Raw genomic sequence first — 27435 nt, forward strand, 5'->3', positions numbered from 1 at the left:
CGAACAGCAAGTAAATAAAAATAAACATGGTCTTTTTATTTCAGACCAGTTCTGTTCTTAATATATTTCTGAGTTGAATTGGCATGAGGAAAGCATATTCCTTGCTCAAGCCCCCCTTAAAATTGTAGTCAGATCCTAATGATATCAATAGAGCCTTAAAGTCATTTTAGTTGGTCCTTTTAGGCCTACCTGCTCAAACTCAACTATGTGAGTAAAAATAAAAGCTTCTACTAATGTTGTTAATACAAATGTTTATTTTATTTGAGCTAGATATAAAATGATTTTCATAGAAAAATGCCCAACAATCAAATACTGTATTAAATAAATATTTAAGAGAAGAATGTTAAAACTACCAATGAATAAGAAAGAGCTATTTTGCTGAATTTACTCAGCAGTTCAGCTATAACTTATGCATTTAGAACATAGAATAGTACAGCACATTACAGGCCTTTCGGCCCACAATGTTGTGCCAACCCTCAAACCCTGCCTCCCATATAATTTACTGTCTGGTTTTCAGGCATTTGATAGTTTATTTCAGAAATTACTAAATTAGCATATTGGTCATCTAATCCTCTCCTCCATTCAGTATTTTTGAAAGTATTGAGATGACTGTCAGGTCCTGCATTAAGGGCCCATCACTAATAGTCCTTTAGAAAGCCGGTGTGAATTGCCTTCTTGTAACTCTTGGAATGGAAGTATTTACACAATATTATGAGATAGAGAGTTCCAGTAGTTAGACCCAGTGAAAATAAATGAACTGTGATTTATTTCCATGTCAAAATGGGGAGTGACTTGGCAGGGAACTTGCAGTTCTATTGTGTTCCCAATCAACAGCTGCCCTCATCCTTTTTGTTAATGTCTTAGGTCTGATAATCATCTCTAAACGTGTTGCTGTATACCACACTTCTGACCTGAAAACAAAGCAAATATGTTTGGGCCAACCACACTTAAGTTATGCCTTGAAGATGGAATCTCCAGCAACCACAACTATCTACCTTATACAAGCTATATCTTCAACCAACAAACTGCCATCCTCACTGATGCTACATGTAAATGTGAAGAGATTTTACCTCCAACAAGCTTTCAAGCAGTAAGTTGTACAGTGACTTTGGTTTACCAAAGCTCCTTGGTGCCACTCTTAGTCAAATGCTACCTTGAAGACAAGGGTATTCACACAAGTTTATCAGGTAAAACCCAAACTAAGTAGATTATTTCCAGGTAGGTGCTGCTTGATTAAGCTTCTGATTACACCTGCCACCACTTTGGTGCTGACTGCATGCTATTATTGTGTGGTAACTAGTACTTTTAGTCCACCATGCATCCCTAGGCAATGTCCCACAATGCATGGCTCAGGTCAGTTTTTAAGTTAACTGTAGTGAATTGTCTGATGTGTCTACTGTAGCAGTGTTCTTTTCAACCTCATAATGCTTCAGAACAGTCCATCTCTTATTTCCATATTTTCAACCATGGAATCATCAAATTTATTAACAAAACGAGGGTCATCATGTCAATGCTGGTCACAAGTACCTCTATTCAGGTTTCTCCAGACACCCTTCTAAATGGGAAGCCATTTTGTCTCCAGTATACTTTAAGGCAGTTAAGTTCAAAATTAACATGACTCATTGGGCAAAAAAAAAATCCCCTCTAATCCTCAACCAGCTATTGTAAATCTTCATCTGCTTATTACCTTGCTATCGATCAAGAAAAATAGATTCTTCATTTTCATCATATCCAGTCTTTACAGAATCTAAAGCATGTCAGTTAAATACCCCCTCCATACTACCTTCCTCCCAGTTTCCATTATTCCAAAGAAAACAACCCCAGTTTGGTCAGGTCTCCTCTTAAGTCCAATTTTTCAGCTCTGGCAGTATCCATGTAAGTAAGCTTCCTCTGCATTCTCTCTCGTGCTATCATTTCCTTCCTGTAGTGTGGTGACTAGAATTGTGCACGGTACTAAAGCTGAGGCTTAACTATTGTTTGCTGTGACTCCAGTATGACCTCCCTGCTCTTATAATCTATGCCTTAGGCTGTAATGTATCCCAAATGACATTTAAAGAACTTTATCTGCTTGTGTTTCTGTCTATAGGGACCAGCACATATGTGCTCCAAGGACTCTCTCTTCCTCTGTACTTAGCTTGCTCACATTTATCATGTATTCCTTAGCTTGTCCTGTCTTAAGTGTGGTTACTGTTGCTGATATAACAAAGGAAATGTGGCTGTGATTTCAACCATAACTAGACTTCACAAATAGAAAAAAAAATCAGGAAGAGATAATCTACTTTGGGAGTTGACTGGTAATCAACATTCATCAGAAGAGTAGAGATAAAACTACTCAACCCATCAAGTCTGCTCCACTATTTAATCACGGCTGATTCATTATCTCTCTCAAACCTATTCTCTTGCCTTCTCTTCATAATCTTTAACCTTAATGTCCTGACTAATCACAAGCCTATGAACCTCCACTTTAAATACACTCAATGACTTGGCCTCCACAGCAATCTGTGACAATAAATTCCACAGATTCACCACCCTCTGGCTAAAGAAATTCCTGCTCATCTCTAATTGAAATGGACTTTCCTCTATTCTGAGGCGGTGTCCTTTGGTCCCAGAATCACCCACTATAGGAAACATCCTCTGTACATCCACTCTATCTAGGCATTACAATATTTTCTAGGTTTCAATGAGAAACCTCCTCATTCTTCTAAATTCCAGTGAATACAGACACAGAGCATCAAACGTTTTTTATACATTGTCGCTTTCATTCCCGGAATCATTCTTGAGAACCTCCTCTGCACCATCTCCAGACCCTCGCCAGTGCCAACACAACTTTTCTTAGATAAGAGCACAAAACTGCTTCCAATACTTAGTCTCACCAATGCCTTATAAAGCTTCAGCATCATATCCTTGCTGTTATATTCTAGTCCTCTCGAAATGAATGCTAACATTGCATTTGCCTTCCTTACCATCAACTCAACTTGTAAGTTAACCTTTATGGAATCCTGCAAGATGACTCCCAAGTCCATTTGAAGCTCTAAGTTTTGAACTTTCTCCCCATTTAGTAAATAGTCTGTGCCTTTATTCCTTCTACCAAAGTGCATGACCATACTCTTCCCTACATTATGTTCCATCTGCCACTTCTTTGCCCATTATCCCAATCAGTCTCAGTCTTTCTACAGACTACCTGCTTCCTCAACACTACCTGCCCCTCCACCTATCTTTGTATTGTCTGCAAACTGGCCACAAAGCCATCAATTCCATCATCAAAATCATTGACATATAACATGAAAATAAGCAGTTCCAATACTGACCCCTGACTTTGGGCTACTTTATCATGCATCTCCAAGTAACCCAAAACCTTATCCTTAATATTAGACTCCAATATCTTCCCAACCACTAAAGTCAGGCTAACCGGCCTATAATTTCCTTTTTTCTATCTCCCTCCCTTCTTAAAGAGCAGAGTGACATTTGCAATTTTCCAGTCCTCTGGAACCATTCCACAATCTATTGATAACTCTCCTGGTATTCTTCAAAAGTGACAGTGACCTTTTACATTTGAAAAGGGGATGATAAGAATGCTTTCTCTGTTGCTTGTTTACCACTATTTTCACCACGATTGTTATGAATACAGAGCATTACTCTGATCTTTTCTCTTTGTGGATGTTGACTGACTTACTGAATGTTCCTGGTACTTCCTATTTTAAAATTTGTATTTCAGTTATCTTGTATTTCTCTTTTGTTTGTACACTATTATTTTTGGTGTTTGTTATTCAGCTGTGCAATATTGTAGCTTCACTGGGTTAGTATAATATTATAGTGCTATGTTGATATTTCCTGTTTCTTGTTGATTTATGTCAACTTCAAGTACATATCGATATGGAATTGGCAGAGTTTGTCAAATGTTAGATCCAAATTTTACATCGTAACCTAATAATTTGAAATGATCTTAGACATTTTTCATTGTAGATTTATTTATTTAGAGACAGAGAATGGTAACAGGCTGTTCCAACCCAACACGCCCACGGCGTCCAATTACAACCATGTGACCAAGTAACCGAATATTCTGGGCCCAATATATTGATGCATTAAAAAAAATAATAATAATAGAATTATTTTATTGATCCTGAGTGGGAAATTCTTTTGTTACAGCAGCAACATTTAAAACACACTTAGAAGTGTGCAGACTTAACTAATAATAATATACACAATAATCATGTAGCAATGTGCAATAATAATGTACTAAATCATAAAGCAGAGATTATCATACTGGGATGTGTGTTCTCCTGTCACACAGAGATGAACTGTTGTATATGCTTATTGCATTTGGTAGGAAAGTTTTTCTGTAACGATCCTTGTGACGGCGGAGCTGAATGAGCCTGTTCGAAAAGGTACTCCGCTGCTTATTCAATAGGTCATGGAGAGGATGTGCCAGATTGTCCATAACGGATAGCAGTTTGTTCAGTGGCTTCCTCTCAAAAGGGTCCGGGTTAAAGCCAAGGACAGATCCAGACTTTTTGATGAGCTTATTTATTAATTTTGCATCACTAGCACCAACATAAAGCAGTAAAGAAGACTGCATTTATTACAACAGACTGGTAAAAGACCTCTAACATAAGCTGCATACATTGAAGGGTCTCAGCTTCCTTAGAAAATAGGCACAACAGTGGACATATTTCATTAGGAGTTTGAGGAAAATTGATATATTACCAAATACACTCTCAGATGTACCATGGAGAGCATTCTAACTAGTTATATCTCTGTCTAGTATGGAGGGACCATTGCACAGGACTGGAAAAAGCTGCAGAAAGTTGTAAACTCTACCAGTGCCATTATGGGTACTAGCATCCTCAACATTCAGGAAACCTTCAAGGAGCGATGGCTCAAAAAGGCTGTATCTATCTCTAAGGACCCCCATCACCAAGGACATGGCCTCCTCTCATTGCTACCATCAAGGAAGAGGTACAAGAGTCTGAAGACGCACACTCAATATTTCAGGAACAGCTTCTTCCCCTCCACTATCAGATTTCTGAATGGACAACGAACCCACAAGCACTACCTCAGTATTCTTTTTTGTCTCTTTTAGCACTGCTTATTTAATTCTTTTTAAATTTATAATTTTATTATTATGTATTGCAATGTACTGCTGCCACAAAACAACAAATTTCATGACATATGACGGTAATATTAAACCTGATTCTGATTCCGAACCCATACAAATTTGGAATGTAGGTGGAAACCGGAGCACCTGGAGGAAACCCAAACAGTTAGGGGAAAAACGTACAAACTTCTTACAGACTCTGGCAGGAATTGAACTTGGGTCACTGGAGCTGTAATAGTGTAATACCGTGCCACCTCCTTCAAAACATCAGGGTGATTGCAATCCACCAGCACCAGGTCCTGCCTCAGAAAATAATAACTTTAATTTCAGACTAATTGTGGTTCCAGGAGTTGTAGAGGTGAGGCTTAAGTGGGCTATTAGGCCTTCTGTGACTTTTATAACATTATTATAATCTAAATTTATCAGACAACATTAATATTTCTAGTTCAGGGAGAACTGTGTATGCATGTAAGCATTTGTGCATGTAACAAGACAGCAAAGTTCCTGTTACAGCCATGGTTAAACAATGTAATCGCTAGATATGATTTTCATTATTCTTGAGTAATGATGAAAATGAGCTTAAAATGTACGTATCACATAATTATATCCCTCAGAAATACATTGAAGTGATTTGTATGTGATATGTTACACTGATGTGTTGTCATTGTGGTTGAATAGTGTTAAATTTGCATACACAGCAATGTTCACTTAATTTAATGTTGGTTACTTTCCTCGATGAAGTCAAGGCACTCGAAAAACTTCCTGCGGTGCTGTGCTTGCTGTGAAAATGTGTAGTCAAACAAATGCCATTCAAGGAAGCTGTAGCTGGAGTTCTCAATTTGTTGAAATACAGTAGTTGTGAAATACAGCGTGTACAAGGACAGAGTGTTGCATGCATTTCAGTTATATCCTAGAAACATAAATAGGAAAACTGTTTCAGCACAACAACAATTAATGACACAGGGTTATTTATTAAAGGTCTGTCAGGGATGATGGTTTATTAAACCATGCAGAATTAAGACGTGCAAACGTTTTCTGCTTTATATTGATATTACGATGGGTACCTTACTGGGTTTAAGTTGATCTCCCATGCTCCTGATTAACTTGGGAGAGGAAATGTTTACAGTACAGTGAGGAAGAACGCGCTCTACTTGCAAACGGAAGAAAATGTAGAGCAGACGAACTGCAAATATTGAGATAACGCTGCTCACTTTAATTTCACCGGGTGATTGTTAACGTTGAACTTCTACTGTGCACTGCCACTAAGCTGATGCAATGGGCATTTATGTAAAGCATTATTGAAATCCCTATTTCCTGAAGTGCGATTTCACAAATCCAGATATCCTAAAGGTCATTTGCAGCTTGGGGCCTCTTGCATTGTTCACCTCACGTGCTAAATCCGAATTAATTGTGGCGGAGGTAACCATTTCAGGGGATGAGTCGACTTTTCTGTTTTGATTACGTCAGCAGGAATGACCCATTCATATTTTCAAACTGAACACGACGGGCACTAGGACCCAAGAGCTACATTTGTGGTTATACAAGCTGCGGTATGGGGGGGGGGGAGGCTGTCGAAGAAAAGCTGCTAAAGTGGCATTTAGAGCAGGCTTTTCCGTCTGAGTCCTGAGCACATGAATTGGGCACCTGGGCCCTCTACAGCTTCTTTAGGAACACATGTCTTTGCTGCCTTTGTCCCAAGTGAACTTTGTGACAGTGCCCGAAATCCTGCCCAGTCTGGGAGGGCTGTATGAGGCGAGTGACCGTCTGCCGGAAATCTCCCACGTCCTGATCCCGGCTCCCTCTATATTATGGTGCTGATCTCCCCCATCCAGTTTGATGCAAAGATCGCTAAGTTATCTCACAGTCTGCACAAGATGACAAGAGGACTTGGGCGCAGTGGTTTTGCAGCGAGACTGCAAATACTGTATGTTTTTATAAGCGTAACCGATGCATTCGTAACATGGAAAGATGGTGAGAGTTATTTTTTAAAATTTATTTTGGTTCCGAAAAGTACTATAACTTCTGTGTGTTTTTTGCTACTATTTTATGGGCAATGCAATCGCCTTGCTTTCACGCCGTGCCCGTTACTTTGAGGCATCTATCCATTGGCCGTTACACCATCTGGCTCCTATTTGAATGACTCAAAATACATTGGGATCAAACTTTTCCATTGTGCTTCAGAACAGTTGCACAGTTTGCTTGGTATCCCGAGAGATATATTGAACCAATGTGATTCGTGCCCGTGTAACTATGATCAAGACAGGTTTTCTGTCTTTTGGTTTACTTCCAGCGTAAGATTATTGACTGAATTTGATTGCCAGTTATTCTGTTCTCCGATCCTGCCTGCATCGCTCACAGCGCAAAGCAGTTCTGGTGTGCTGGACGTTATGCTGTGGATTGGAAAGCTAATGATCATTGGAAGGAGCTAGAAGTTGGAAATACTTTAGCACCGTTTTATTAGTGTTTTATCCAGTTCGCTCCGGCGCTTTTATAAAAGCTGGAAACTATTCATTTAAGAAAAAGTTACTAGAAACTTAGCAACAAAGTGACTTGTGTGATGGCATTTTTGGATGGAATCAGCGTTTGAAATTGAATGCGAAATCCTGTGATTTCGCTAACTCACTGATTTGGAATCATGAGCTGGCGTGGAATGACTGAGCGAGAACTTCGGAGATTACTTCTATGCTCCTAATTAAATGTCAGCTTTAGAACATGGTTCTTGATCCTTCAAAGTTTGGCCAGTACTGATTAATATTTGGGTTTAAGGGATCTCCCTGCGGACATATACTACTTCCCTCTCCCAATTCTCTGTCTTTGTGCTTCCCTGGAGGACATCGCCCTTTTCGTAACCTACACACAGAAATAATGCGCAGTTAACTTGAACCACCTTTCTTTGATGTTTAATTCCACCAAACACAAGTTCCTATCGTGTTTGGTTAGTACAGGAGTTAACTTGTATTTATTTGCCTTGGTCGTAATTATGTGTTAGGGGTTAGCTGGAGGAAACTCATTTATTGAATTTGACGTGTTTCACCTTTTATCAAAAGTTAAATCAAGACATCAGTCCTTTCACAGGCTGTAGCATCAATAAAATGTTCCCCATTTCTTTCCTGAGTTGGACATATTATGCAGGGGTTATCAGTGAATTTGGCATTTTATCTAAAAGGCTAATTGCTTCCCCAGAGCAGGCAGCTGCAGTAATCAGATTTTTTTTCTTCCTGTATGATGAAAATGAATATACACAATAGAACAAGAGCTGGAGCTAATTCTATCTAAAATAGTTTCAATATTGGACTTCTAAAGCAGAATTCTGGTCTTTGGAATTTTGCAAACTGAAATAGGTGAGGATTGAATTCATTTTCATTCAAATATGTGTTCAAAGTCTTGGATAATATATCAGTATTCAGTTCCTTCAGTCATATACTGTAGGTTGATTAATCAGTAGTGGGAACTGTTATGTTCCTTTTCATCTGAAGTTCAATATTGTTCTTCCATCATCAGCAGGAATGATAATTTAAAAAGATGCATGCTGTCATGTGGTATGATGTTAATCCAGTCTACTGTGTGACACAAATTTATGCCACTGACTCTCTGAACAAAGAGTCTTCTGCCTCAGTTAGGTTAGAGGTAAGAGGTCAGGCATTTTCCCTCAGGGAGTGAGCATAAGCCAGAGGAAGATTCTCCAAAGCCTGTCACATCCCTTTCAGTGATGGATCCTAGAGATAGAAAGAGGCATTTTGGCCTACTGAGCCACACTGACCATCAAACACCCACTTACACCAGTCGTACACTATCTCTTTTTTATTCTCCCTGCATTCTCATCCATTCTTCTCAGATTCTATCACCCATCCACACACTGGAAGCGATTTACAATGACCATTTAACCTACCGATCTGTACTTCTTTGGAATACAAAAGGAAATTGAAGCCCCCATATGGTCACAGGCAAAACATTTTAATACATAGATATCAGAGGTTAGGATTCAACTTGGGCTACTGAAGCCATGTGGCAGCAGCTCTCCTAGTTGGTCCACTGTGATGCTGTTGTTCTCTGAAGTACAGAAGTGAATGGACCTCACACGATGTCCACAAGACAAGGATTATCCATTAACCTGCTGCTGCTTGACTATGTCACCTCCCAACAATAAAGGATTCTGGGAAATGAACCACTTCACATACCCATGGGACCCACTATTCAATGAAGGCATTCATCAATCATGAAATTTACCACCTCCTTCAGTATGCCCTCTGAGGAAAAGTGTGCTTGAAGCACAGACCTAACAAGAAGCTCATTGTCCCTCGAACATTGTGATTCTTGCCCTCCACTTTTGAGACTAGCCAACTTGAAGTACTGGAGTGGTACTGCAAAATATATGTCTGCAAAATCTTCCAAATCCACTCAGGAACTGAACCAGAAACACCTGAACCTATTCACAGTAACATAGTGGAGAGGACAGCGCTTTAGAGCACCAGTGACAAGCGTTCAATTCCCACTGGTGTCTGTAAGGAGTCTGTACATTCTGCCAGTGATCGCGTGGGTTTCCCCCGGGTGCTCCGCTTTCCTCCCACAGTTCAAAGACGTACCGATTGCTGGGTTAATTGGTCAGTGTAGATTGTCCTGTGATTAGGCCAGGGTTAAATTGGGTGGGGGTTGTTGGGTGGTGTGGTCGTAGGGCCTATTCCGTGCTGTACCTCAATAAAATAATAAATCAGGTCCACTTATGCACATTTCATATGCTGAAGTTAGGTACAGAAGTAGATTTGTCTTAGTTATATGATTTCTTTCAAGATCAGATCTGTAGCTGATGATACCTGAAGTCATATGATACCTGAAATCTGATGATATGCTTGCTTGACTGCCTACAATCCTCAAAGGTAATAGGTCACAGCCAAAGACACCAGCCTGCATTGGATCCAACCTATTACCTTTGACGATCAATTCAAAATAATCCTGAGCACCTTGCACAGGGATTAGCCAGGAAAAAACAATAAGCAGGTCTGAATTATGACAGGGATTATAGAGTATTCATCAGTGATGTTTTATTTTATTGCTGACAAACATTTTGCAAATCATTTCTGATCTGCATTCTGTGATCACTGATCAGCTTTCACTTTGCAGTAAATAGATGCAATTCATAGCACCAAAATCCATCTCAGCAGACCATCGCAGGAACTAGCTCAAGCACACTGGAGATTGCTGTGTCCCCTCCTAATCTTCTTTCCATCACCTGCTGAACAGTCTTTACTGCAGCTGCTCAGTAGAATAAGTTAATTATATGCTTACCAGGGCAGTGGTGTTGGGGCATTACAGGTTCCTTGTACAGCTCCAGACATGATCCAGACAGTTCTCATTTGGATTGATGATTCCTTTTGTAAAATGCTTTAGCAATGCCTTTGACTGATTCTTGCAGGATATTAATGCAATGCACAACAGGTGGCTGGCACACCAGAAATAGCCTTGTCTCCATCAGGGCCTAGAAGTCTATGAGTAGTTTGATGGTCTTCTTTCTCAGCAATTACTGATGTGCGTTTCAGGAGCTTGGCAGCCACTTTACTTGTGCCAATGGCACAGAGGCAATCTGTCATTAAGGGCAAGGTCAGGGAACAGAGTATGACTGAGATAAAATTGTCTACACTTCTGTACTCCTTAAATTCAACCATGCTTCTGTCATAATTGTGGCTGTTCATATAGAACTTTCCAATTCTAATTGCCACCATAAAAGTTTTTTTTCAGCACTTCTTAAGTATCATTCACAGAAAGAAACAAACAGTTACAAAGGATAGCAGTCCAGAAGAACCCGAGCAAGCCAATGATCGAGAAAAATATAAATAATTGAAGTGTTTTAGTAAAATTATTATTTTATATAAAGTCAATATTAATCTTGAAATCCCTTTTGCTTTAGTTCAATTCTTCTTTAAATATAATGATAGTAACTCTACCATATTACTGGCTTGCTCAACTTTCTTGGGAATGTTAATCTCTGTTTGAGCATTGAAGGTGTATTTTGGCAAACTGAATAGAGGTGAATACATCTGGAAAATGTTACTAATCACATGAATAGTCACAATAATCACACAAGCGCCGCCAAATTTAAGGGGTAATGTTATTGCCAACCATAATGGACATTTACTTGAATGCCTGACTTTGTCATTGCTGACAGATCACATCTGTGCCATATCTAAGCTGACAAAAGGCATCAAGTATTTGTTTCAACACAAGTATTCAGTTCAGAGGAGGGAAGCTGATTAATTACCGAATCAGCAGCCATTGTCACCTTCCTCCCTTCAGCATCTTCAAAGGGAACTCAAGATATCCAGTTCCCTTTCCACTGATGTGATAGATGTCACTGCCTCCTTGCAAGTGTTGGGCCCCATGTCAATTCTGGCTATATAGGTTGTAACCTTCCCTCATTTTTGGGAGGATGTGATTTCATATCCCACAGTGGAGACTATGAGACCATAAAACACAGAAGAGGAATCGGACCATTTGGCCCATCAAATTTGCTCCGCCATTCGATCATGGCTAATTTATTTTCCCTCTCAACCTTACTTTCCCTGTAACTTTTGACACACTTACTAATCAAAAACCTATCAACCTTCTCTTTAAATATATCCACTAACTTAGCCTCCACCGCCATCTGTGGCAAAGAATTACACAGTTTCACTACCCTCTGGCTAAAAAAATTCCTCCTCATCTCTATTCTATTTTTCTATTCTGAGGCTGTACCCTCTTGTCCTAGACTCCCCTACTATTGGAAAAATCCTCATCATGCCCGTTCCATTTGGTAGGTTCCACTGAGATTCACCCTCATTCTTTTAAACTCCAGTGAGTCCAGGTCTAGAGCCGTCAAATGCTCTTCATTCTTTAACCCATTCATTCCTGTGGTCATTTGTAAACCTCCTCCGGATCCTCTCTCAGAAACAGTGCCTTGAAAAAGTATTCAGCCCCAACCCTTTGTTCACATACCCTTTGTTCCTTGGTCGTACAACCAGGAATTTTGATCAATTTACCTGAGAATTTTTATTTGTGGACTACAAGCTCCTTCCCACCTGCACCCCCCCCCCCACCACCACACACAGTAAAGCCCCCAAAACAGGGAAAATTGTAAAGCATGAAAAACTACAAATTCAAAAACTAAAATGTCAGCAGTTCAAATATATTAAAACACGAGAAAATCTGCAGATGCTGGAAATCCAAAGCAATACATACAAAATGCTGAAGGGACTCAGCAAGCCAGGTAGTATCTATGGAAAAGGGTAAATAGTCAACGTTTTGGGCCAGGACCTTTCATCAGGACTGGAAAGAAAGAGGAGAAGTCAGGGTAAGAAGGTGGGGGGAGGGGAAGAAGAGGTACAAGGTGGGAGGTGAAATGGGGGGGACTGGGGTGAAGTAAAGAGCTAAGAAGTTGATTGGTGAAAGAGATAGGGGGCTGGAGAAGGGAGAATCTGATAGGAGAGGACAGAAGTCCGTGGAAAAAAGATAAGGGGGAGGAGCACCAGAGAGAGGTGAAAGAGGGAAATAGGAATAGGGAATGGTGAAAGGAGGGAGGCATTACCAGAAGTTCGAGAAATTGATGTTCATGCCGTCGGGTTGGAGGCTACCCCGAAGGAATACAAGATGTTACTCATCCAAGCTGAGCGTGGCCTCATTGCAATAGTAGAGGAGGCCATGGACTAACATGTTGGAATGGAAATGGAAAGTAGAATTGAAATGGGTGGTTCGTGGGAGATCCCACATTTTTTGGCAGACGGAGTGTAGGTGCTTAGTGAATCGGTCTCCCAATCTAATTCGGGTCTCACCGATATACAGGAGGCCACACTGGGAGCACTGGATACAGTAGATGTCCCCAACAGACTCGCAAGTGAAGTAATGCCTCACTTGGAAGGACTGTTTGGGGCCCTGAATGGTAGTGAGAGGGGAGGTGTAGAGGCAAGTGTAGTACTTGTTCTGCTTGCAAGCATAAGTACCAGTAGGGAGATCAGTAGGGAGGGACACCTCGACAAGGGAGTCATGTAGGGGGGGCGATCCCTGCAGAAAACAGAAAGTGTGGGGGAGAGGTGGAGGAAAGATGTGCTTGGTGGTGCGATCCCATTGAATATGGCGGAAGTTATGGAGAATTATGTGCTGGACGTGGAGGCTAGTCAGGTGTTGGGTCAGGACAAGAGGAACCCTATCCTGGTGTGGCAGTGGGAGGATGAGGTGAGGGCAGATGTGCGCAAGATAGAAGAGATGTAGGTGAGGGCAGCGTTGATGGTGGAGGAAGGGAAACCCCTTTCTTTGAAGAAGGAGGATATCTCAGTAGTTCTGGAATGAAAAACCTTATTCTGGTAGAGATTGAGGAACTGAGAGAAGGGGATGCCATTATTTTAATCCTTTCTTTCATGGTCTTCTGTCCTCTCCTATCAGATTCCCCATTGTCCAGCCCCTTATCTCTTTCACCAATCAACTTCCCACCTCTTTACTTCACTCTCCTGGTTTCACCTATCATCTACTACATTGTACTTCTTCCTTCCCTTCCTCCATCTTCTTACTCTGCCTTCCCCTCTTACTTTACAGTCCTGATGAAGGGTCTTGGGCCAAAACATTGACTGTTTATTCATTTCCATAGATGCTGCTTGGCCTGCTGAGTCCCTCCAGCGTTTTGTCTGTGTTGTACAATGTGATGGAACAAGATTTGCCCATTCCTCCTTATAAAATTGCTCAAGCAGTGTTAAGTTAGTTGGAGTGTGGTGGTGGACAGCAATCTTGAGGTCTGGCCAGAGATGTTCAATTGGGTTAAGGTTAGGACTCTGACTGGGCCACTCAAGGACATAAATTTTCTTCATTTGAAGCCATTTCATGACTGTTCTGGTAACTTGCTTTGGGTTGTTCTGCTGAAAGACGTATTTCCTTCCCAAAGGCAGAGGCTAGCAGGTTTTGATCCAGGATCTCTTATGTATTTAGTTGCATTCATCTTCCCATCAATCCTGACCAGATTTCCAGTCCCTGCTGCTGAAAGGCATCCCCAGAGCATGATGCTACCTCCACCGTACTTTACAGTAGGGATGATGTTACCTGGCTGATATGCGGTAGTTGATTTACACCACATGTACCACTCAGTGTTGGGGCCAAAAAGTTCCACTTTAGTCTCATCCGATCGTAATACCTTCTCCCACATCTTTACAGTATCTACTAAGTGACATTTTACAAAACCTTTACAGGAAAGGGTATGTTTTTTTAGCTGTGGCTTCTTCCTTGCCACTCTTCCATGCCACTCTTCCATAAACACCCTTTTTATGCAAGGCCTTAGAGATTATGGAGCCATGAACTTCATCTCCATTTGCAGCCACTGATTTCTTCAGCTCACTCAGAGTGACACAGTTGGTGTCACAGTTGCCTCTCTTAAAGGCCCATTCTTCTTTAGTGATTTAGTTCAGAGGGATGGTCTGATCTAGGCAATGTGGCTGTGGTGTCATATATTTTTCACTTTTTCACAATGCACTGCACTGAGCTGAGGTGTGTTCAGTGCTTTTGAGATGGCCTTGTACCCTTCCCCAGATCTGTGCTTCCCTATTATCATTTCCCTGACTTGCCTTGAATGCTCTTTTGTCTTCATTTTGGGCTGGTCTATTGAATATCTACCATACTGTTGAACCTTCGAAAGATAGGGGGTATTGATTCTTATGAATTCATTGAAAGCAGGTATCCTCCAGTTTTGTACATCACAAATTGGGTGTGTTGGTAAGGTTGGAAAGTTAGCGTAGTAATTACAAAAGGGCTGAATACATTTTCAACCTCACAATTTTGGTTTTTAATTTTTAGCAGGTTTTGTAATCTTTTCTTTTGATTTGACATGTTGCACCATGTCTTGGAGATTAGCTGAAAAAATCTTACTTCAATATATTTTAAATTTAGAAAATAAGACAGTAAAATGTGAAAATAGTTGTGGGAGCTGAATACTTTTTCCAAGGCAGTGTATGGGACCTAAAACTGCTTACAATATTCCAGACCTAATCTGACCTAACCTAAGCCTTATAATGTCTCAGTGTTTGCGTTTATATTCTGATCCTCTTGAAATGAATACTAACATTGCATTTGCCTTGAATGAAATACACGTTCCAGGTTGATAATCGACGTGGTCAGGATGGAATGCTGCTTGGTTTGTCAAATGTTCTCTCAGATGGACATTACAGATTGTATGGGGCTATTTCAAAGAAATAAAAGAAAGTTTTCTTTTCTAATATCCTAGCAAATATTTACCTATCAACTAATTCCAGTGAGAAAAGATTATCTGTTCATCGTTGTAAACTTGGAGGTTTCAGAAGTTGTTGTGTACAAATTGCCACAATCCTACATTGCCACTATAACTTCATTTTAAAAATGCATTTTTAGCTGTGAAACACTTTGAATTTTTCTGGGGCATGGAAGACTTATATTAGTGCATGTCTTTCATAATCTCTTTTGTCAACAAAGTTTGACATCACCACAGGCACGCTTCACTATTAAATCTTTTTTTTAGGTGATAACAGCAGAAAGAGAGGAAGCTTGTAATACTTAGCTCTCAAACCAGGATGAGATTTGCTTGAAAATTAGATTTTCAAGTAGTTGCTAAGCAATTGAGTTTCCAATGCAACTCCTTACTTAAAAAAATGTGTCAGAATGTGGAATACACTACTGTTTATGTAAAGATAGAGTCATAGAGTAATATAGCATTGAAAGAGGCCCTTCAGCCCAACTCGTCCATGCTGACTATCGTGTCCCACAAGCTCGTCCCATTTGCCCAAGTTTGGTGCATATCTTTCTAAGCCCCTGTTACCTGTCTACTTATTCCGATGTTTTTGGAATGTTGTTATTGTACCTTTGTTAACCACTTCCTCTGACAGCTCATTCTATGTGCACACCATTATCTGCAAGCAAACACTGCCCTCAGTTTCCTTTTAAATCTCTCACTTCTCAGTTTAAACATATGCTCTCTAATTACACTTCAATAAAGTCACCCCTCAATCTGCTAAAATCCAAGGAATAAATTCTCAGCCTGCCCATCTTGTCCATATAATTCATGTAAGTCCATATAAGTCCTGGCAGCATCCTCGTAAATCTTTTCTGCACTCTTTCAAGTTTAATAATTTCTTTCCTGTAAAAGGGTGACCAAAACTGTGCACAATATTCCATGTGCGGTCTCACCAATGTCTTGTACAACAGCAACATAACACCCCCAACTCTGATAAAATACATCAAGGTCATTTAGTGTATACTGGTCTCCTAGTGCAGCCTCCTCTACATCAGAGAGACCCAATGCAGATTGGGAAATTGCTTCATTAAGCACCTTCACTCCATCCGTCTAACAGTCAGGATCTCCCGGTGGCCAGAGATTTTAATTTCTTACACGTTTTTCATGGCCATTCACCTATCCCCTGCCGAGTAGTGCTCTTTCCCCTCCCGCACACTTTTATTCTTCCTTTCCCATCCTGATGAAGGATCTCAGCCTGAAAGGTTGAGTATTCATTTACCTGCATAGAAGTTGCCTGATCTGCTGGGATACCCCTGTGTTTTGTATATATTACTCCAGCATTCCAGCATCAACAGTCTCTCCTGAGTCTCTCATACACAAGGCTATGTCCAGTGAAAGCCAGCGTACCAAACACTTCCTTCACCTGTGACACTGCTTTCAGCAAACAGTATATTTGTTCTTGTAGCTTCCTCTGTTCCGCAACACTCCATCGGGCTCTACCATTCACCATACAAGTCCTACCCTTCCTTGATTTCCCAAAATGTAAAACTTCACGCTTATTTAACTTCAAAGTCACTTGTCAATCCTCATCCCACTAACCTAGTTGAACAGTAACCCCGTGTAATTTTTGATTACCTCCTTCACTGTCTGCAATATCACCTTTTTAAGTATCATCTGCAAACCTACTCTCCAAGACAACAAACTGCGCAAAAACAAAAGTTATTAATTCTTCCTTTTTACATGTCTTTTGCACACTGGTTGAATGGTGAGTTGGTCTGGTCTTTCATTGATTCTATTATGGTTATTATTCTATTATGGATTTATTGAGTATGCTGGCAAGGAAATGAATCTCAGGGTTGTATATGGCGGCATACATGTACTTTGATAATAAATTTACTTTGAACTTTGTATCTTCTTCTTAGCCACTTCCTCAGGATTGAGGATGATGCCTCTGCTCCCAACTACAGTCTAACTTCCAGCTTATGTTGAAACAAATTCAAAATATTGAGTTGGTTGATTAAGCTTATTCATGGTCCGACGTGCATGCACCGGAAATGGTTTAGAGCAGAAGTTCCCAACCTTTTTCATGTCATGGACCCCAGGTTGGGAACCCCTGGTTTAGAGGGATATGAAGCAAATGGGACTAGTTTGGAAGGATGTCTTAGATGACGTTGATCAATTGGGCTGAAGGTCCTATTTCCATGTTGTATTACTCCATGAAATGTGTCCACTTAAGCTTTGTGGTGACTAATGAGAATAATTATGTGAACTTTGAACTCTTCTACTGATTGAGCAGGTGGTGGGTGAGGGGGTGGACAGAGTGAGCAGCGTTGTGAGTTTGTGTTCTCCTTCCACCACTCATTCTCCTGAGACATGTCATTGAGATTCTTAGTACCATGCTGCAGGCTAAGTGTACAAAAGAGAGGAAAGACTAGAAAGATATGCTGGTACAGAGGGATCAAGCAAGGCAAGACATTGATCCATGGGGCCTAGGTATTGACATTGATCATGTGGCCATAAGGTCTTTCTGAGGATTATTATAGGTTTCTCTAGTTGGGCATCCAAACCAAAATCAGTGACCCAAAGTTAAGTAGAAGAGTCAAGATATTTATAAATCATCTCCTTACCACTGTAAGACTGTTCTCTATAAAACTACATAATTACCTTATCAAATGATGAAGTGGTGCTAAAAGAGTATCGTTTGTGACTCCTTTGTTTTTACATTAATGTTCACATAATAGTTTTGTTTGAAGATATAAATAGTTGTAAAATCAGAAGCATTTTTATGGTTATTCAAGGCCAATGGTAGGGTATAAAATCTATTTTTTGTATGAGGATGGGTTAAATGAGTAGGGAAAGTAAATTCCTTATTTAGTTGAACTGCTTAAGTCAATGGAGTTAAAGCTGGGAAGAACACAGGGTATACTGATTTTCACTATATGTTGTTGATCACCGTAATTCTTATAAACACCATGCACTGTTCAGTAGTAAGTTTTGCTGAACAGAATTTTGGTCAAGATGTACATGACTAATATATGACAGGCTGTAATTATGATACTTGTACATTAAAAAAAACTTTTTGTAAACTATTGGTGTGACGTACTATTAGAGACCACTGTGTTTTTAAAAATACTTTTTATAAGATTTGTCCATTTAAGCAAACTCATGTATTTTTCACACTCACTGGCAGAAAGCGGTACAGCAGCTAATTATCTCCTTTCTCATTTTTCATTGGCTCACTATTAGCGCATTACCCACGTGATGTAATTATTTTAATTATGTAGCCTATTGATTAATTCAGTCCTATCTAAGGCATTTAAAACATTTTATCTATAAAATTGATAGATTTTTCTGAAATGCCATCTTTATTCTTTTGTCTTAGCCTTAATTCCCCTCCTTAGCATTGTTTTTGTAGTATTTGTATGTTTGCTTATACTCTAAAATAAACTGAAATCTTAGAATAAAGACTACTCATCATTCTTGACTCCTGGAAGAGCACCAAGGGTCAGAAAATAAACGGAAACAACAGTATCAAAAATGACATATTCTGAAGTGGTATTGAACTTTACTCAGCTATTATGATGATTTGATTCCACTTCTGAAATACATTTACTTTACTTTATTGTCGACAAACAATTGATACTAGAGCGTACAATCATCACAGTGATATTTGATTCTGCGCGTCACTTTTATGAATGAAAGTGTAAAGTACACTTGTCTCAAATTGCTTGTTTGTAATCTTCCTTTCAACATTTTCTTTTGATTACATAAACTTATCCAATAAATCTTTATTGGTAAGAAATGATATTAAATCATTAGAAAGAGGTGACATAGGATCGGAAGGTGCAGAATCTTTATGAGTTGAGCTAAGAAATAGCAGGGGTAAAAGGACCCTGATTGCAGTTATATACAGGCCTCTAAACAGCTGCAGTGATGTGAACTACAAATTACAACAGGAAATAGAAAAGGCTTGTCAGAAGGGAAATGATAATTGTGGGGGATTTTAAAATGCGAATGGATTGGGAAAATCAGGTCGGCACTGGATCTCAAGAGAGAGAATTTGTAGAATGTCTGCGAGATGGCTTTTTAGAACAGCTTGTTGTTGAGCCCACTAGGGGATCGGCTGTACTGGATTGGGTATTGTGTAATGAACCGGAGGTGATTAGAGAGATTGATGTGAAGGAACCCTTAGGAGACAGTGATCATAACATGATTGAATTCATTGTGAAAGTTGAGAAAGAGAAGCCGAAATCCGATCTGTCAGTATTTCAGTGGAGTAAAGGAAATTACAGTGGCATGAGAGAGGAACTGGCTAAAGTTGACCGGAAAGGGACACTGGCGGGAAAGACGGCAGAGCAGCAGTGGCTGGAGTTTATGCAAGAAGTGAGGAAGGTGCAAGACAGATATATTCCAAAGAAGAAGAAATTTTTGAATGGAAAAAGGATGCAACTATGGCTGACAAGAGAATTCAAAGCCAAAGTTAAAGCAAAGGAGAGGGGATACAAGGAAGCAAAAATTACTGGGAAGACAGAGGATTGGGAAGTTTTTAAAAGCTTACAAAGGGAAACTAAGAAGGTCATTAAGAGGGAAAAGATGAACTATGAAAGGAAGCTAGCAAATAATATCAAAGAGGATACTAAAAGCTTTTTCAAGTATATAAGGAGTAAAAGATAGGTGAGAGTAGATATGGGACCGATAGAAAATGATACTAGAGAAATTGTAATGGGAGATAAGGAGATGGTGGAGGAACTGAATGAGTATTTTGCATCAGTCTTCACTCAGGAAGACATCGGCAGTATACCGGACACTCAAGGGTGTCAGGGAAGAGAAGTGTGCGCAGTCACAATTACGGCAGAGAAAGTACTCAGGAAGCTAAATCGTCTAAGGGTAGATAAATCTCCCAGACCAGATGGAATGCACCCTCGTGTTCTGAAGAAAGTAGCTGTGGAGATTGTGAAGGCATTAGCAATGATCTTTCAAAAGTCAATAGATTCTGGCATGGTTCCGGAGGACTGGAAGATTGCAAATGTCACTCTGCTATTTAAGAAGGGGGCAAGGAAGCAAAAAGGAAATTATAGACCTGTTAGCTTGACATCGGTGGTTGGGAAGTTGTTGGAGTCGATTGTCAAGGATGAGGTTACGGAGTACCTGGAGGCATATGACAAGATTTGCAGAACTCAGCATGGTTTCCTTAAAGAAAAATCCTACCTGACAAACCTGTTGCAAATTTTTGAGGAAATTACCATGAGGCTAGACAAGGGAGATGCAGTGGATGTTGCATATTTGGATTTTCAGAAGGCCTTTGTCAGGGTGCCGCACGTGAGGCTGCTTAACAAGATAAGAGCCCATGGAATTATGGGAAAGTTACATACGTGGATAGAACATTGGCTGATTGGCAGGAAACAGAGAGTGGGAATAAAGGGATCCTATTCCAGTTGGCTGCCGGTTACCAGTGGTGGGACACAGGGGTCCGTGTTGGGGCCACTTCTTTTTACGTTGTACATCAACAATTTGGATTATGGAATAGATGGCTTTGTGGCTAAGTTTGCTGATGATACGAAGATAGGTGGAGGGCCCGGTAGTGCTGAGGAAACAGAGAGTCTGCAGAGAGACTTGGATAGATTGGGAGAATGGGCAAAGAAGTGGCAAATGAAGTACAATGTTGGAAAGTGTATGGTTATGCACTTTGGTAGAAGAAATAAACGGGCAGACTATTATTTAAATGGGGAGAGAATTTAAAGTTCTGAGATGCAACGGGACTTGGCAGTCCTCATGCAGGATACCCTTAAGGTTAACCTCCAGGTTGAGTCGATGGTGAAGAAGGCGAAGGCAATGTTGGCATTCATTTCTAGAGGAATAGAGTATAGGAGCAGGGATGTGATGTTGAGGCTCTATAAGGTGCTGGTAAGACCTCACTTGGAGTACTGTGGGCAGTTTTGGGGTCCTTATTTAAGAAAGGATGTGCTGACGTTGGAGAGGGTTCAGAGAAGATTCACTAGAATGATTCCGGGAATGCGAGGGTTAACATATGAAGAACGTTTGACTGCTCTTGGACTGTACTCCTTGGACTTTAGAAGAGTGAGGTGAGACCTCATAGAAACATTTCGAATGTTGAAAGGCATGGACAGAGTGGATGTGGCAAAGTTGTTTCCCATGGTGGGGGAGTCTAGTATGAGAGGGCATGACTTAAGAATTGAAGAGCGCCCATTCAGAACAGAGATGCAAAGAAATTTTTTTAGCCAGAGGGGGGTGAATCTGTGGAATTTGTTGCCATGGACGGCAGTGAAGGTCAAGTCATTGTGTGTATTTAAGGCGGAGATTAATAGGTATCTGAGTAGCCAGGGCATCAAAGGTTATGGTGAGAAGGCAGGGGAGTGGGACTAAATGGGAGAATGGATCAGTTCATGATAAAATAGCGGAGCAGACTTGATGGGCTGAATGGCCGAGTTCTCCTTTGTCTTATGGTCTAAATCATTGACAAAGCAATATATAATAGCTCAAAGCAATTCATGCATTGTAGGTCATTTAGGATATTCAATATTATAGTGACAAATAAAAAATCAGATATGCATTAAAATAGAATATTCAATAAGCATGAAACAATGAAACTTGCTCGAATGTAATGGAGATATTACAAAATTAATATCAAATTAAGTTCATACAGCAGAGTTTGTGAATCAGAAATATGACTCCATACTGAGTTCACTGGTGGCAGAATATGTCTATTGCCCCACAGCAGCCAGCAACTTGTACTGTTGGTCTCTTAAACACTCACTTGTATGTGCATAATTTGAGTATTTGTGAACTGGGGAGTACCTGTACTGCATGGTTTAAATAGACTTTACAAAAGGGAGCACACAAAAAATTGCTAGTAGCCAAGAAGACATATTAACAACATTCCTCCAATATTTTTGGTTTTTGAAGAGAGAAGCATCCTCTTGTATTGGTTTCTAAAGATTATAATATGGTTCTTAGGATTCATAAATATGTAATGCAACTATGTTAAGGTTATGCTTTGTGAGATAGAAAGTTTTATATAACTCAGCCCTTCTTAGCACTAATCTCTCCTAAATTGTCCATCCAAGGAGTCTTCTGGTAACTTAGATCCCTATAGATTATGTTCAAAACTCTTGGATCAACTCCAGATGTGCTGGATGTTAAACTAAAATACAAAAGCTGGCGAGCATATTCTGTAGGACTTAATCGCCTTTATGGAGAATAATAAATCAGCAATATTAGAATTATCGCTTACACCAAAAAAACTAAAATAAATGATTCCTTTGTTAACATTTTCTGATCAATTTATCAACATTTTATTTGTCAGGTTTTAATTCCAACTTTATCAGATAGATTGACGCCAGTTAGCTCTTAAAGGGAAACATATTTCAATTTGAAAACCAGCTACTGTTAGTCTTGGAATTGTCAAATGATTACATGTATTATTACAATTAAAGTGGCTTTGAATTTTTGAATATTTTAAGGACCTTTTACATTCTTAACTATTTATATTGCTGGGATGTGCTCTTGAAAAGTTTAATATTTTAGAACTTTGCTGAATATTTCTGCAAGCTGATCAAAGTATTGATCTGCAATGTAGTATTTCTTAGGAAAATGAAATGAACAGATAAAAAATCAAATGTGCGTTTGATAAATATTTGTTTATTTGTTTGATCCGCTGTGGTTCTGTTTACTATAACTCTTTGCCCTATCTCCTTTACCCCTCCCCGCCCCCGATTTGGATTTGTTGATCAGAATCTTATAAAGGCATTGGCATAAAATCTTGAATAGGTTGTAGGCCCATGACATATGTGAGACTTTATTATCTTCCCAGGGATCCCACGGAGCAAATGAGCTCACTGAAAAGCCTTGAGTAATGCATGTAAAATGTTATATTCTGTCGATTCAAATTCCCATTCCTCCATGATCATTCTTGTTGTCATCCTTTCCAACATCCATCATTCCCAATTTCCAACCTTCCCTAAACATTACCGCTCTTTACAATCTTTTAGATCTGCAGCCTCTATTCATCCTTCTCCTCCAGCTCTTGTAAAACTGCAATTAAATTCAAAGGTGGAGCCAGTTTTTCCTTGTACTGAGGAGGGTGTCAACCCAAGAGATTGTGCCTGGGAGAACGCATGAAGGAATACTTCAATGATCTGTGTAATGTTTTGATCTGTACAAACAGCATGCAAGACAAGCTTTTCACTGTATTTTAGTATATGTGACAATAATAAACTAATAGAAATACCAGAATTGCTGGTGCAAAGCAACAGTCCAGTCATCAGAAGATCTGGTCCATTGACTCTTTGCTGGGTTATGGTTTCAAAGACCTGGGATGCTTTCCAGTGCTTCACCCAAGAACCCATTTTTCATGCTAGCAGTCAGTCTTGCTGGAGTTTTCTTTCTGGCTCCATCCTAGATAGTATCATTGGTAACTCTGTGCACATGCGCCGGTAGTGCATGCAGCCTGGTACAGCCGTTCCGATCTATTCTTTTACTTTCTTCTTCTTACTTTTTAATTTACGTTATTTTTTGTATTTTTTTCTCACGATAACGCATCAAAGCTGCACCCTCTCTAATATGCTGGTAGAGAGAGTTTTATTTGTGTTTTCTTTAGCGCTGGAAATGGTTACATCCGGACATGCGGGACAGAAGCAAGGTCGCATTGTGTATTCCACGGACCAGCAAATTCCGGCCGGCAGACATCCCTACTGAAATCTTTAGGAAAACACACAGAGGGGGATCACAAAGCGGAGGAAAGAGGTCCGGGTCGAGACAACAGAGACTTATGGAGAAGAGGAATTTGGTGGGTAATACCGTTCCGCCTGACCGGAAGTGCACGGAGAGTGGTAAGCGACGTGAAGGAGTGGGATGCTTACAGAACTGGCTAACAACGGATGGTGCAATCCGGGGTATATTACAATCGAGGAACGTGTTTGCAGACTGGATATTGAACTTTTTACTGTTGGACTTCGGCCACATTCCACCGTGATACAACACTTGGTGGCACGGGAGGTCGTTCCTGCCTGTGGCCATCGAACGTGCAGCTCCTTCCGTGGAGAGTCAGACACCCTGAGCCAATAGACTGGTCCTGGACTTATTTTCCATCTGGCATAGTTTTTGCATTTTGGTGTTTGATTGTTTGTGGTTTTTTGTATTGCTATATTTATGCTCTATTCTTGGTTGGTGCAGCTGTAACGAAACCAAATTTCCCTCAGGATTAATAAAGTATATCTATCTATCTAACTCTCATTGTAATTTTGATTGGGATCACTCAGTTTACATAAACAAGGATAAAACTTCAAATAGTCTGGGGATTGGAATTTCCACATATTTTTCTCCCCATATGAATGGAATGAAGTCAAATTCTGTGATATATTATAAGTGATATGTGCCCACATCCATTAGCCCTATGCATTTAATTATCCGTTGTTCTTATGATGATGCAGCATTGTCTTCACCTGAGGGTTTTCCTTCCAATTGAACTAGTGATTGGGTCAGCTGGTGATTCTGTTCATTTGGGAAGTGTGTCACACAGCATCCAGACTCTCTGGCACACACATAGGTACAGCATTCCACCATTAATCACCCAAACAGCAGTTAAATAAGGCTGCTGTCCAGGTTTGCCTTGCTCTTACAACATTTATTTGACTAACTATGGATAAGAACATCAATCAGTTGATCTGTGTTGTTGCTTCTGTAGACATTTCAATTAGTTCAACGAGGAGAATTGTCTAACAGTCAGTTAGAGCTATGTACCTACACTGCAGCCGCAGGAATAATCAACTCTTGCGTTTCAATCGATTCCACCCAGACCGCAGTGGCCTGGCACCACTTACAAATTGGTAATGCACAATTGTGCTGATAATTTGCAGGACTTTTCTTTCAAGCTTATGCTGATGAGTTTCCACAGAAGCTTGAGTGAACACACTAGCAATGTCCTGTGCACTCTCGGAGCATGTTGTTGACTGCGCCGCTGCAGATATTCCATCTCCCGTTTATTCTTGCTTGCATACTGCCTTGTCCTTGTAGGCAGGCAAACAGCTCTAGTATCATTGTTTTTATTTAAGCTGTTTTAAATCTGTTAGAGTTAATTTCATTTAGTGCACACTCGCTTATTATTATTTCTTTTTGTATTTGCAGTTCGTTGTGTTTTGCTCATAGGTTGCTTGTCCATGCTGTTGGATGCAGTCTTTCATTAATTCTATTGTACTTCTTGTACTTATTGTGATTGCCCTCAAGAAAATGAATCTCAGGATTGTATGATGCCATACAGTGCTGTGCAAAAGTCTTAGGCACATATATATAGCTAGGTTGCCTGAGACTTCCGCACAGTACTGTAGTATTTTATTTTTTTGCATTGCATTGTATTCCTGCTGCAAAAAAAAATCATGACATATGTGAATGTTGATAAACCTGATTCTGTTATGGGTCTCTATTGTGGACTGAGAGTGGAAAGGGGGCACGGAGAGGGGAATCATAGTTGGGAAAAGGGGAAGGGAGAGGGTGGGGGAGCGAGAATCACCCGAGAGCCATTCTGTAATCAATAAATCAATTGATTGGAACCGACTGACCTTTGCCTGGTGGCTCAGGACTGGGTGTGTCTGCACCTATGCCAACCCACATCCCTGGCATTCTTATGCCACTTATCCCACACCCCTCCAGCAGCACTCCACCATCACCATTCCCAACCTTCTTTGCTCCCACCAGATTTACAAACTCGCTCTCCCCATTTCTTATTCAAATTCTCTGCAGCTGATAAATTGATTTAATTTAACAAATGTCTCCAACTTACACCGACATGTATGCCTACAGTCTTCCCTACTACTGTTGCATAGTGTTAAAGCAGCATTTTGTGTCACTGATTGAAATTCTCAGCTTAAAATCTTCCATTACATGACTTGCAGAACAAAGTAGTTGAATTTTGTTGTAGAATACTGCTGAAGGCAAGTTTCAGGAGAGATTTGGTCAAGTTCTCTCAGCTGCCGGCATTTAACCTGGCATGTCCAACCTCGGGAGTCAGCTCTTTAAGGGTCACACAACAATATGGCAGCACTGTTGGCCAGGGAGAAGGTTAGTAATGACATTGTTTTAATGAAGTAATGAATGAGGATGCAAGCATGGAAAGGATTCTAAAGATTGGTCCTACAAGGGTTATGTTTCTGTGCAAGTGAACTATAGCCTCTGGTCTGGCAGGAAGTTGCTTGGGGCATTTCTGCAATGAGAACTACTATGAGCGTCACCAATCTATGAATGATTACAGTTTAGGGAACATGACGTTCTAGTCAAATGATTCTGCCTCTACCTGTGGAGTGAAAGAACAGCAGGTAATATCTCCCTTGAAAAGTGAAGATTGAGTGACCTGAACAACAGGAATTCTGCAGATGCTGGAAATTCAAGCAACGCACATCAAAGTTGCTGGTGAACGCAGCAGGCCAGGCAGCATCTCTAGGAAGAGGTGCAGTCGACGTTTCAGGCTGAGACCCTTCGTCAGGACTAACTGAAGGAAGAGTGACCTGTTTTATTACAGCAATGAACAGCAATCTATGAGATGTGGTAGGCATCAGCAGGGGCCTTGAATGATTCTGACCAGAGAGATGACTGCGGCTGTATCAATGACCTGGACTGAGCAAAGCAGTCCAGTCGCATCAGATGCTGTGTTTGGCATCACAGGAGGTCATGGCTCTCAGTGAGTTCAAAGCATGCAGTTTGAGTTTTGGCCCTCATAGTGGCATGGTTTTCAGACAAAACAGGATTGATAAGATGTGGTTATTCTGTGAGTAAATCAGAACTGTATTTTTTTTCAGGTGAGTGAGGTGGAAATCTTGCTGGAAAACTCACTTTGACCATTTTAATATTTAAGCCATCAAACAAGAGTCCCATTGAAGCATCATGTACTGACTCTCCACAGGCTAAAAAAAACTATATAAATGTATACATTAGTGTATTTTTGTCTAAACTGATTTTGAATTGCGCAACATTTTTCTTGTTAAAGTGCAAAGTGATAGTGTTTTCAAATCTAAGTACAAGCTTGAAAGTGATTCTAAAATATGCTGAAAATACTTGAATTAGTTCTTTTTCTTCTCAATGTCTAGCTTGGTTGAGTCAGAATGTACTGGGTTCTAATCTC

General features: G+C 40.2%; 1 protein-coding gene across 1 annotated transcript in view; it reads left to right on the top strand.

The window, feature by feature from the left end:
- The first annotated feature begins 6677 nt into the window (after positions 1–6677).
- LOC140185772 (disintegrin and metalloproteinase domain-containing protein 12-like) overlaps positions 6678–27435 on the top strand; it is a 397254-nt gene continuing 376496 nt past the window's right edge. Inside the window, exon 1 of the mRNA XM_072239412.1 lies at positions 6678–7066. Coding sequence (XP_072095513.1) covers positions 6904–7066 — 163 coding nt within the window. The 5' untranslated portion in view covers positions 6678–6903. The remainder of the gene's footprint in view (positions 7067–27435) is intronic.

Source organism: Mobula birostris, chromosome 21 (genome assembly GCF_030028105.1).
Source record: "Mobula birostris isolate sMobBir1 chromosome 21, sMobBir1.hap1, whole genome shotgun sequence".
In the NCBI taxonomy this organism is placed as follows: Eukaryota; Metazoa; Chordata; class Chondrichthyes; order Myliobatiformes; family Myliobatidae; genus Mobula; species Mobula birostris.